Source organism: Leptinotarsa decemlineata, unplaced genomic scaffold (genome assembly GCF_025532065.1).
Source record: "Leptinotarsa decemlineata unplaced genomic scaffold, Ldec_3_MD MMD2_tig00078363_RagTag_RagTag, whole genome shotgun sequence".
Lineage (NCBI taxonomy): Eukaryota > Metazoa > Arthropoda > Insecta > Coleoptera > Chrysomelidae > Leptinotarsa > Leptinotarsa decemlineata.
In genome coordinates, this window is record NW_027412728.1 from 977190 (window position 1) to 990916 (window position 13727).

The 13727-nt window shown below is 36.6% G+C and overlaps 1 protein-coding gene across 1 annotated transcript; it reads left to right on the forward strand.

Moving 5' to 3' along the window:
- Positions 1 to 913: 913 nt before the first annotated feature.
- LOC111504802 (lysosomal acid phosphatase) lies at positions 914 to 12265 on the forward strand. Its single transcript, XM_023159491.2, has 4 exons — positions 914 to 1070; positions 1163 to 1261; positions 8150 to 8687; positions 11849 to 12265. The coding sequence occupies exons 1-4, from the start codon at positions 990 to 992 to the stop codon at positions 12205 to 12207; spliced, it is 1077 nt and encodes a 358-aa protein (XP_023015259.2). The 5' UTR covers positions 914 to 989; the 3' UTR covers positions 12208 to 12265.
- Positions 12266 to 13727: the final 1462 nt, after the last annotated feature.

A 13727-nucleotide genomic window follows, 5' to 3' on the forward strand; every position in this document is an offset into this window, starting at 1 on the left:
TCAGTCTATGCAACAACATTGAAAATTCAAGCGCCAACCTGACAATGTCAAGCTGAGTTACTTGAATTTTATTCAGCATCTATGTGAATGAAGGGCTGGAATTTATTTGATCTATTTATTATTTTTTCATCCAGATTTCTGTGGGTCGAAACACTTTAACAAATAATTCCACATGGGAGAGGGATCCAAATGATCGCACCAGGGATATTAAGACTCATGAGTTCTGAGCTAATTTTTAGGACTGCCCTATAGTTTTCCGGAGGTTATGATAGTACATAGTCAAGGTATGCGACCACCTCATTTAAAAATGTATTTATCAATGACTTTGCTTTCCTCATTTCAGTTTTACTCAGTTATGTATGAAAGTAGGAACCAATGTTTGTTACATCTGCTACTTTTCTCCGTGTTGCGTAGAGGGTAACGTGTTTGGGGAAATGAGAATGAAATTATGAAAAACATATTTTGTTCAATGTTTTCCTTCGTTTTCTTTCTTCAGTGGAACTGTTCGAATACGAACATTTTTGTTCGTATTCGAACAAATACTGGAAATATGTATTTCTACTAGTTTCAACGATGACTATTGCACAATTCTGAAAAACGAACACGTATTTCCAAAAAAAAATTGTTTCGTGATTTCACAATTGTTGTGAAATATTGTTCTATAAGATTTTTAAACTATAAGTTAAGCTTACCAACAATACTATACTTAAGTTTTATATTCTCCTACCATATCACCATAAATATTTTTCATTAGTCATTTTACAAAGATTTTATGGTTTCAAAAACATTTCACTAATCAAGCGAAAGCCGCTAATCCTATCGATAATACTTCGGAGAGTAGCGAAAAAATCTTCTTTGATCCCTGATCCTTGTAATTTTAATCCGTTTTATAAGACTCCACTCAGATTGTTGAAAGATATAAATGTGACAGTCATCAAAACCGCAGTAGTAGGATCGGTAGAGAAAGTGAATTGAATTCAACAGAAATCATGCTGGTTGAGATGCTAGTCTTTCTCGTAACTCTCACCACACCGATTTTCGCAACATCAACTTTAATTTCTGTAGTACAGGTAGAGTTGGAACTCATTCAATATAAACCCGTTGATTATCAAAAATTGGATTGGAGACAAGTATCTTTTTTCACATTTTTACTTGTCCACAGGTATTTCGTCATGGCCAAAGAACTGCAACGAATCACTATTCTAACGACCCCTACTCGAGTTCAGAATATTGGCCAGTAGGACCAGGACAATTAACAAACGTAAGTGTTCAGGAAGATTGTTTATGCTGCTCAGAAATTGAATACTTCAATTCATTTCAGTAAAATTTTATTGTAAGATTTTCACTCACCAGTTTTCAAAACCAACCAAAAGGCAGGATTCAATCTTTGCAATGATAAATCATGACTAACCGTAAAGAAAAAAATAACCATTCCACTATCAACTTCTAACAGTATTCGAGATAAACAGTCATCACACATTTTATTCATATGAAAATGTAAAGGGACAAAAAGTAGTAGGTAATATTAGCATTGAAAAATTTTCCAAAAAATATTGAAAAAATCAATAAGTTAAATATCAATAAGTTAAATATCGCTTTTCCTGATATTTTTTATACCATCTGAAAGTAGATATTTCAACAAAAAAAAGTCCACTGCCCATTTTGTATGAAAATTTCAGCACATGGGTATTTTAGGTGGAAAATTAAGTTTTTTTTTAGGTTCAATATGAAAATGAAATGTTATATTGCAATTTCTGGATTCAGAAAATACAACATAGAAACATATTTTGCACACCGTATTTTGTGAAACACAAATCATTTTTGTAAAGAAAAAAATTCAAAACTAGAAATCCTGTTTTTTCACTTGTACAATTAGAGGTTGTGCAAAAAATAGTAGTAGGTGATCTAGTTTTAGTAGGAATCATGAAAAACTATTTGTCATCCCCAAAATTTACCCTATTTCATCCCCAATATCTCCGATCATGAAGTCGATTGAAATATTCTCTATGTTTTATTCAATAACTTTCATGTCGTTATCAATTTTCATTTTTCTTGGATTTGAGATGTTTCTGAACATGTCTACTAGTATGTGCCAGAAAGTGAAATAATGAATCAATCGCAGCTGAATAAGTGGATTTTTAGAAACATGAAACTAGTTGAAATGTTTGAATATTAGTAACGTCTGGTTTTTCACCGAAATTAGATTTGGAACAATAATCTGTCAACTGGAACAACTGTATTATTATACATGAATGCTTTGAATCTGTTATTTCATCTGATAATTCATGTATGAAAATGATCCCAAAATAATTTTTCAATTGTATGTATTTTGGTCAAAGATAACATTACTTCTCTCAAAATACTAGAGTAGATTACATTCTAAGAGATGAGCACAAATTATTCATTTATTCAAAGAAAGTAACAGATGGACTCCAATTCAACTAGAATTTTCACACATGAAAAAAACGAATCTGAGAGATTCATCTCTCTCTCTCATTTCTCAGAATCTGAGAAATGTCATCCATTTCACAATCAAGGAACTGTCTTCATCGAAGGTCTGACATCACCCATATCAGCGAAATTTATGCATCTTTGCTTGACATTGACAAAAATATACATGAATTTCAAAGTAGAAATAGTTCTGAATTTTCACTAGAATAATTTGAAACTTCCACTTCTTCACATATATTCAATGAATAATCAATATAAATTTGCCTTTCAATGGGGTATTGCTACCAAGTTCAATATAATTTGTTACTCAAAATTTTACTTGATAAAATAATGAGTTTCTCTTCACATAACTGAGAATTGTGAAGTTGAAGTTTGATACATTTGACATTGTTATGCATACATTAACAAGAGATGTTTTCCATCACACTTGCATCAGAACTGTTTCAACGTTTGTTTGAAGGTGATTGACAATGTTTCGTGATGAATTTCACTAGTTCGGACTTCCATTGTCTATTATATAAAATGATTTGAAATCCCTGAAACAAGTAAAAAAGAATCATTAAAAAAGAATAGTTGAAAATAACAATTATATTAAGCAACAATAAACCTGAAATGAAATGATAGTAAAATAACCTACAAGTAAAAATATAATAATTGAATGAATAAAAATTAAAGGAATGCAAAAAGAAATTAATAAAAATAAAAATAAAAAGGTGTAGAGATTCCAAGTCACGTTAGTTCACGACGTTTCGATTGTTGGTATCTACAATCGTCTTCGGGTGATGACTGGACTGATTCCTCCGAGAGATGACTATTTTATAGGTCGTTGAAATACTTTCACTTTCACTACTTTCCATTTTCCGCTTCACTGATTCCATGAGAGATGACCGATTTGGCGGGAGTTGGTCATTTCTCGTTTGATGATGGGTTTCCATATGTTTCGTATATCTACGCTGGCCTGGCTGAATACGTTGTTGGACAACATGTATGCGGCTTCCTTAAATTTTCTCCTGAACCAATGTTCCTCTCTGTGCAAGATCTCAGCTTGGGACCACTCGATGTTGTGTTGATGAGTCCAAACATGGTCTGCTATTCCTGATTTGCTGGTTTCTCCTCGCTGTGTGTGCTTCTTGTGCTCGGCAATGCGAATATTCAATGGCCTCTTAGTTTCACCAATATAGGATTTTCCGCACTCACAGGGTATCCGGTAAATGCAATTCTTGGAATCGCAGTCCGCGTTTGGGGGCCTGGTTTTCGTGAGGCTGCTACGGATAGTGTTACCGGATCTGAAACAGGTTCTAATGTTGTACTTGGAACCAATTCTTCTTATCCTCTCCGATAATCCTCTGATGTAGGGAAGTGCAAGCACTGGTTGTGACGGCTTCTCTTCCTTGCGAGGCTCCTGCTGTCTTTTGGCTAAAGTCTTGTCTACCATCGCTTTGGAGTATCCATTCCGCTGAAGATCACTTTTGATGATGTCTAGTTCCTTCTCGAGACCTTCCTTTGTATTACAAAGCCCAAAAGCACGGTCTAATAGAGTCTTGATGATTCCTCTTTTTGTCGATTGATGGTGGTTGGATTCGTGGTTCAGATACTGTCCCGTATGAGTGGGTTTTCGGTATACAGATGTTTCCCACTTAGTGTCGGTCCTCTTCACCAAAACGTCTAAGAATGGCAATTCATTGTGGATTTCCTTCTCCATTGTGAAAGTGATGGAAGGTCTCACGCTGTTGATGTGTTTCAGAAAGGCGTCTAGTTCAGTATTCCCATGGTTCCATATTAAGAAGGTGTCGTCAACATATCTCAACCAGACTCGAGGTTTCTTGTGGGCTTCTTCAATGGCCAGAGTTTCAAACCACTCCATATATATGTTGGCTATGACTGGTGAAAGTGGCGATCCTATTGGCAGTCCCTCATCTTGTGTAAAGAATTCGTCCTTCAGTTGGAAATAACAGTTTCGTACACAGCATCCTAGTAATTCCATAATTACTTCTATAGGTAGATTCGTTCTCTCTTTCAGGTTCCCGTCTTCGGATAGCTTTCTCTGTATGATTTGGAGTGCTTCTTCGACCGGAACGTTGGTGTAAAGGCTTTCCACGTCGAAACTAATTAGTTGATCTTCCTGTGTGACTTCAATTGACCCTAGTAGTTCGACAAAATGTCTTGAATTCTTCACAAAAGACGATGTTTTCCCTTGTAGTGGTTGTGTTAAGGGAAGTAAAAATCTAGACAAGTTTTGAGTAGCCGAATCTCTGGAGCTGATGATCGGTCTAAGCGGAACGTCCTTCTTGTGGATTTTGGGTAGACCATACAAGTGAGGGGGCTTACTGTGGTGCGGTGTTAGGCATGATCTTTCCTTGTCCGAAAAATAGACTTGGTGTTTTTTCAAAATCTGGTACAACTTCCTTTCGATTGATGCAGTTGGGTCCCGTACGATCTTTGTGTATCGTCCCTTCTGCAGAACCTCTTCGATCTTCTGTTCGTAGAGAACGGTATCCATTACCACAGTAGCGTTTCCTTTATCTGCAGGTAGGATCTTAATGGTGTTGTCTCTACGTAGGCCGTTCAGAGCTCTACGTTCTTCCTTGCTGATGTTAGATGTTGGAACTGGTTCTCGATCCAACTGTTCTCTAATTTTCCATCTGAACTCTTCTGCCTCGGTCTGGTCAATGAGGGAACTGGTGGATTCCACTGCAGTAATTATCTCCAAAGTGGGCACAGATGTTGGCGTAATGGCAAAATTCAGGCCTTTCCTCAACAAGGATTCCTCTATTCCCGTGAGCGGGCTGGAACTCATGTTGATGACGTTGGTGGCTTCATAGTTGTCCTGTTTTCGGTCTGTATTTGGGCATTGTTTCCTCACTAACTTCCCCCACTTTCTGTTGTGGGTATTCTCCATGTCTTGGCGGATCTTCAAGCACGTCCTTTCAATCTTGGCAAAGATTGGTCCATGATCATCTTCCAATGTCTCTCTTCTTATTTCTTCGAATCGTTCTGTGGCATCCTGCAGCAAAGTTGACCTCTTCCAACGGTGATAATTGATTTGAGACCTTATCAGTGCTCGGCTGGCGCGTTCCAATATGCGTTTAGCTCTCTCTCCTGGGATTGGCGATTTCAGTAGAAAACCTTTGGGGATGATGTTATTGTCTCTGGCTCTGCACAGAAAACTGAGGTGAGTTTCTTCATTTGTAAGCTTGACCATAGTCTTCTCATATCCTCGGAATAAGTCGCTGGTTCCGGGTCCGTACCGGGTATTCAACGTTTGTTTGAAGGTGATTGACAATGTTTCGTGATGAATTTCACTAGTTCGGACTTCCATTGTCTATTATATAAAATGATTTGAAATCCCTGAAACAAGTAAAAAAGAATAATTAAAAAAGAATAGTTGAAAATAACAATTATATTAAGCAACAATAAACCTGAAATGAAATGATAGTAAAATAACCTACAAGTAAAAATATAATAATTGAATAAATAAAAATTAAAGGAATGCAAAAAGAAATTAATAAAAATAAAAATAAAAAGGTGTAGAGATTCCAAGTCACGTTAGTTCACGACGTTTCGATTGTTGGTATCTACAATCGTCTTCGGGTGATGACTGGACTGATTCCTCCGAGAGATGACTATTTTATAGGTCGTTGAAATACTTTCACTTTCACTACTTTCCATTTTCCGCTTCACTGATTCCATGAGAGATGACCGATTTGGCGGGAGTTGGTCATTTCTCGTTTGATGATGGGTTTCCATATGTTTCGTATATCTACGCTGGCCTGGCTGAATACGTTGTTGGACAACATGTATGCGGCTTCCTTAAATTTTCTCCTGAACCAATGTTCCTCTCTGTGCAAGATCTCAGCTTGGGACCACTCGATGTTGTGTTGATGAGTCCAAACATGGTCTGCTATTCCTGATTTGCTGGTTTCTCCTCGCTGTGTGTGCTTCTTGTGCTCGGCAATGCGAATATTCAATGGCCTCTTAGTTTCACCAATATAGGATTTTCCGCACTCACAGGGTATCCGGTAAATGCAATTCTTGGAATCGCAGTCCGCGTTTGGGGGCCTGGTTTTCGTGAGGCTGCTACGGATAGTGTTACCGGATCTGAAACAGGTTCTAATGTTGTACTTGGAACCAATTCTTCTTATCCTCTCCGATAATCCTCTGATGTAGGGAAGTGCAAGCACTGGTTGTGACGGCTTCTCTTCCTTGCGAGGCTCCTGCTGTCTTTTGGCTAAAGTCTTTTCTACCATCGCTTTGGAGTATCCATTCCGCTGAAGATCACTTTTGATGATGTCTAGTTCCTTCTCGAGACCTTCCTTTGTATTACAAAGCCCAAAAGCACGGTCTAATAGAGTCTTGATGATTCCTCTTTTTGTCGATTGATGGTGGTTGGATTCGTGGTTCAGATACTGTCCCGTATGAGTGGGTTTTCGGTATACAGATGTTTCCCACTTAGTGTCGGTCCTCTTCACCAAAACGTCTAAGAATGGCAATTCATTGTGGATTTCCTTCTCCATTGTGAAAGTGATGGAAGGTCTCACGCTGTTGATGTGTTTCAGAAAGGCGTCTAGTTCAGTATTCCCATGGTTCCATATTAAGAAGGTGTCGTCAACATATCTCAACCAGACTCGAGGTTTCTCGTGGGCTTCTTCAATGGCCAGAGTTTCAAACCACTCCATATATATGTTGGCTATGACTGGTGAAAGTGGCGATCCCATTGGCAGTCCCTCATCTTGTGTTTACTTGTAGGTTATTTTACTATCATTTCATTTCAGGTTTATTGTTGCTTAATATAATTGTTATTTTCAACTATTCTTTTTTAATTATTCTTTTTTACTTGTTTCAGGGATTTCAAATCATTTTATATAATAGACAATGGAAGTCCGAACTAGTGAAATTCAGAACTGTTTCAATTGATCCATAGTTTCAACATGGTTGAAACTGAATTCCATGACATATGGCATTGCCATGTTTCTTGTCTTTCTTTCTCTCTCTTTAGTACCGAGCACATGATCCCCAATCAGAAAATTATATTTCAGTCATATAATTTTTATTGAGAAATTTCAAGTATTCTTTGTGCCTCAGTGAGGAATCCAGCTATTTTAACTCAGTAACTTGTCTGATTATACCGATATGTGTTATTTTATGAATTTCACATCTTTTCTGCCACACCAATCCCCAACAACAGTAAGTTTCAACCTTATTTGTAAATTTCAAATTATTTCTTTATCATCATTATAAATTTTTGTAGAATACAACATCAGCAATCTGATGGTTTGAATTCCGTGTTAAACCGTGTCTTGTGTTTTTGTGTCTTGCTGTTCAGCTTCGATGTGAAAGGCATTTTCAAGAAGCTTCCACTAGACTGAGCTCTCAACTGCCTACTCCTCAGATAGTGATACGCTGCAACGGGTATCGTTACTTGACGCCTGGGCCTCAATCTGCCTTCTCCTCATGTCTCGTCACTGGTCTAGGCCTCAATCTGCCTACACTGTAGCGTGGATGATTGGGAGTAGACGGATTGTTTTCAAAAATGTTCTTATGATGCACTGTTTGGAACCTTTGGTGTAGTAATGAATATTACCGAAGTTTTCTTTCCCAACACCAAATCGTTATAATTTGGCGGAAAGAAAACTTTCTGACAAAATGATTTTTCATAATTTTTTTCAATTTTCAATACTAATTCAAAAAATTATTTCAGACTGGAAAGACACAACACTTCAGACTAGGCCAATATACACGTGAAAGGTACAATGCCACTTTACCAAGAGCCTACGCCAGTGACTACTTCTATGTACAAACAACTGAGGTTGATAGAACTCACATGTCAGCCCAATGTAATTTCTTAGGGTTGTTTCCCCCTACAGCAGCAGAACAATGGAATCCAGATATAGCTTGGAGTCCAATTCCCATTCATCCATTAGATTCAAATATCTTATCTCCTCTTCCACTCTGTAAGGCCTATTTCGAAGAACAGTCTAGAGTTTTGAATAACGAATCATACTACAAAGACATCGATAAGAAGTACGCAGATTTGTATGATTATCTCACAATACACAGTGGCGATAATGTTACTTCTCTGAGTGGAGTGGGGTCTATTTTCGATAGTCTGTTTATCGAAAATGAGTTTGGCTATACTTTACCTTCATGGACTGATGCTGTTTTCCCGGAGCCTATAACCACTCTGGCAGGATATTCGTTCCAAAGTAGTGGATACACCACCAAACTGGCACGTCTGAGTAAGTATATCTGCTCTCTTCAATATAAAGTTCAACGATGTGTGATGCATTCATTCAAAATTCAATAACTTTTTGTACCTGAACAGAATTTAAATGATTATTATTCATTTCCATCTACTTCGAGGTGGAATTCTGTTATCTTTCCGTTACTGTTTGAGCAAAAATCTCAACTAAACAGAAATATAAGAACAATCAACAGTAAGCAATAAAAACGTATGGAATGGTAGAAACTACTTCAATCATAAAACTAGATCAGTATGAAATACTAATACGATCTTGAAACATCATTATTAGTACCTCGAATACAAACATTTAGATTTAATGGAAGTAGTATGTACGGGACTTCTAGGCCATTTTTGTGGCCTTGGAACTCCATTTTTTTTAGCGTCGGCTCAGTAACTCTATCCGATTTCGAAAAGGTCCAATAACTCCTCAGTATTCCAAATCGTCAAATCCGCCAATAGATTATTCAAAGTATATATAGCGGAGAAATTGTTTATGAGAAATTCGGATGGCGAACAGAGTTAGGGTGTAATGTATGTGTGCAGTGAGGAGTCGATAGCAGATTAGGATATATTATGGCACTCCACTGGCATATTGATAATCTGTCCTCAGGGTCATCGTATCCATTGTGAATGATTGAAAGGGCGATATTTTTCGAGAAATTGAAGTAGAATAATGTTCTGATAGTCGGAAATCGAAAGTCTGTGAAATAATTATTCTTTTGTTATCGTGACGATTCATGGAGATTTTCTTTTGCTTACCACTGATAAAATTTTTCGACAATGAACGTATGTCCTGTTGATTCTGGGATTTTCATATCATCACTGTATATATTTCACATGATAAAAAGAGTCAAATTTGTTCTTTATAAAGTTTCATTTCAAATCTTTGAACTTCCCAACTCATTTCTTCTCCTGAATTTCATACGTATACATTTATGATCTGAAGTATGAGAAATGAGTCATTATGCACCCATTCTTCCCATAATTCAGCAAACAGGAGACTTTCTTCGTAACACCAGAATCATTGTTCCCCTTGTACAATCGCTCTATTCAATTTATTGAAATTGTATATCATGAGATTTTGATAATCATCAATTAATTTTCTTTCGGATATCAAATAATGATATTATTGAATAGGAGCTTGCATTCACCATACGTAAATGTTCTTCATCATAGAAAATATAATGTGAATACATATCCACCAGAAAAATATCTGATACGACTGTCAATATAGAGAAGTACATCGAATAACATATCGATATTCAAATAACCATTATATTGTCATAGAAAATGGTACAATTTGAAAAATTCTAAATAGTTATCAAATTTTCAATACAAAACTTTGCCATGCCTCCAACAACTTCACCACATTATGTTTCTCCGTGTCTTCGCTAGCGATTAACAAAGTGAACAGTTCCATCTGGTTTATGACAAACATTGAGTTTCACGATTTTACTGCACACACTTCAAGATATCTTAAACCAAGTCGACTTCGATAACAGTTCCATTGGGACGGCTCCACCCCAACCCACCCCTATATTTGGTTCCTTCTTCCTTTCTTGAATGTCTAGTAATGGCGACAGCCAATCTATGTAGTTCCTTCATGAAATTCACCCGAAGATGTGCAACCTCAGCACTCATACTACTGCTACACAATATGCAATCCACATCTCCAACAGCACGCCCTTGTCACACAAACTCCACTCCAATTCACTGTACAACATTACGCCCACGCCACCTCGGCCAAGATACAAACACGATATGAGTATCAATACATGTAGTTGATATATCGGTCGAGCGCATCTCAAACACATTGACCTGTTTGAGATGCCGCGCCATTGCGCGGCAGTTCTATTTCTATAGACGGAACATTTTTTCAAAAAAGTCTGAAATAGTAATGCGTTCTGATTTCAAAGCCACAACGAAAAACGTATATTGCTTTTGAGTCGCAAAATATAGGCTAGGAGCCTCATAAACATTTTGGTTCAACAAAAATGTTAAAAATAGTTTCAGAATATATGAATACTCTATATTTTTTTCAATGTTTTTCCATATTTTCTAACAGTACGAGTAGAAGAGCCGAATGGTACATTATTTTAGAAGCGATAAAGGGATTGAAGGAAAAACAATTTCAACAACATTCAACCTAAAAAGAACACCATCATGATATTATCATGACGACATTTCATTTCAATCCACCTGCGTGGATACAGTTGCAGCTTCACAACTTGCCGCTACGTCCAATTTCACTGGTACAGCTGCTATGATTGCAGAAAAATCAAAATTTCAGAAATACTCCACTTTGCTAAGTTCCTACTGTTTCTTTCCTGTTACTATTGAAACCTTCGGTATTTTTGGATCTCATGATCTCTCTTGGTCAATTAAAATCCACGATGAAGTGTACACATTGTGGACACTCATTTGTAACCTCCGATTCTTTCTGGGATTTGTCACTTCCCATACCTCAAAGAACTGGCCAATTGAGTTTATCACAGTGCTTAGATTTCTTCACAGGAGAGGAAACTTTGGATGGACATGAAAAAACGACGTGTTGAAGTTGCGAGGAAAGAAGAAAATGCAAAAAGTCTCTATCGATCCATAAGTTTCCCCGTATTTTAGTCATTCATTTCAAAAGATTTTCCCTGACAGAAAGATTTAGAGGCAAGTTAAATGTTTCTATCGAATTTCCTCTAGATGGATCAGATATGAACAATTATGCAGCGGACAATTTGACTCCATGTCGTTATAATCTATATGCACTTTCAAATCACAATGGGTCTCCATACACCGGACAACAGCATTCTGCAGGCATCCTTATACTGACACGTGGCACGAATACAATGATTCACACGTGTCACCAATTTCACTAAAATCGCTTGTGAGTGAAGATGCATACATCCTCTTTTATGAAAAGGAGGAAAAGAGTTCGCACCTTCGAGCGTTTTGAGAAGTTATTTTTGAACTGTTGATTTCAATGTTTTAATTACACACAAACAATGAAACTATCACGTGTTTCAACACGCACAGGAAACATGTTATAAAACACACAATTTTCGAAGCTATTGTCCGATATATAATATGAACAGCTTTATTCAATACATCAACAATATTTTATTATGATACTTTATTTTGAATTCTTTTTTAACAAATTTTCAGGTGCTGGAACGTTCCTCAAAGAGGTTATAGAACACTTTGAAAAAATGCAACAAAATACTACCAGTGCTCATTTTTTCCGAATGTATAGCGGCCACGACTTCAATATTGTTCAAATACTCTCGGCTTTGGGTGCATATGAGCCTCACGTCCCATATTTTGCAAGCACCATCTACTTTGAATTGTGGAAATCTTTTCTTGGGACTTACCACGTCAACATTTATTATAAACAAAAAGACGTTATCAAGAAGATTACACCAAAAGGTTGTTTGCAATTCGATTGTAACCTCAGCCATTTAAAAAAAGAACTTCATGATGTCCTCATTGACTCGAAAACTAAGGCAGAAGAATGTAATTTATGAATATATCTTGAATGGTATATGTGAAATGACTCAAATATATCAGAACTCTGCACTGTAATGTTGTTTCATTTCATTCAAGTCAGTCAGTGGCTGGTCGCTTAGCAAATCCCATTCATGAAATCATCTCTGATCATTTGCCGTTGAAATCATTCAATGTTTCTTGGCACCATTTCAATGAACCAATCAGCATTTAGAAATATTGAAATGAATATAAGCAGTGTTTTCGGTTTACACACTTTTCATTCCAGTTCATATACCGAACATCTGTGCTGCTCTCCCCAGTTTTCATAAGCAGTGCGATAATGTACTCGTGAAGGACTTTGAAATCAAAGATCAAACAGAAACGCCAACCTGAATAGATGATACATAGATAATACTTTATTGCAAGCAGTTCACAAAACCGAAACATGTGATTTCGTTCTCGAGACATTCATTTGCTTACTCAAAAAAACTAGGTATTCGGCTCTCGAGTGATTCCCTCATCAATTCAAAAGTTTGATAGAATATTTATACTTTTTTTTGGTTTGTTTGAAACTGCTTGACAAGGATCCATACCAAGTTACTTCACGACGTTTCGATTGTTGGTATCTACGAAGTCTTCGAGTGATGAATGACTAATTTTCAATTTTATTTGTTCTTTCAGGGATTTAAAATCATAATATATTATATTAGATAATGAAAATCCGGACTGATGAACTTTACTGTTTTTTTTGGGGTCATAACCTCCCACATTCGGAAAAAATAAAAGGTAAATCGATAGGGAATCTGCTTCAATGAAAAGGTACTGCGTATCATGAACTATTGAAAAGTCTAATTGATCACTAACTTGTTGTATTCATAAATTTCACCAACTAATTGAAAAAAAAATAAATATTATTACTTAGCCCTCTTATGTGGCTAACGTCACGATAAAAAATCCTTTTCCGTTCTCAAAACTTGTGATTCACTATAAAAATCTCGCCTCAAACTGTGATAGCTCTAATCGATCAGCAATGATAGATCAGCATCTTCTGGTGTGGATATCGTCACACACTACAGGAAGGCATCAAGTTGTGGAGTTTAACGGTTACCAGTCAGAACCTTTTGTGGTTACATCAGGTGTACCACAGGAGAGTCTCTTGGGACCATTACTTTTTATGATTTATATTAATAATATTGTTGAAGTATTTCAACATTCCTACTTTTTGTTATATGCCGATGACCTCAAGATTTATCGAACCATCAAAGAAATCCAGCACTGTGAGAGATTGCAAAATGATCTTGAAGCATTTGCAGAAATCTGTGGCGATAGTAGCCTATACTTAAATCTCGATAAACGTCACAAAATAACTTTCACCAGAAATAGAAATCCCATTGATTTTCAATATCGAATAGGAAATCATAAAATTAAAACAGTTAATGAAGTACGTGATTTGGGAGTGATAATGGATTCCAAAATGATTTTCAAATCCCACATTGAGAAGACCGTTAATATGTGTAATCGTTTATTGGGTTTCATTATAAGAAATACAAGACATTTC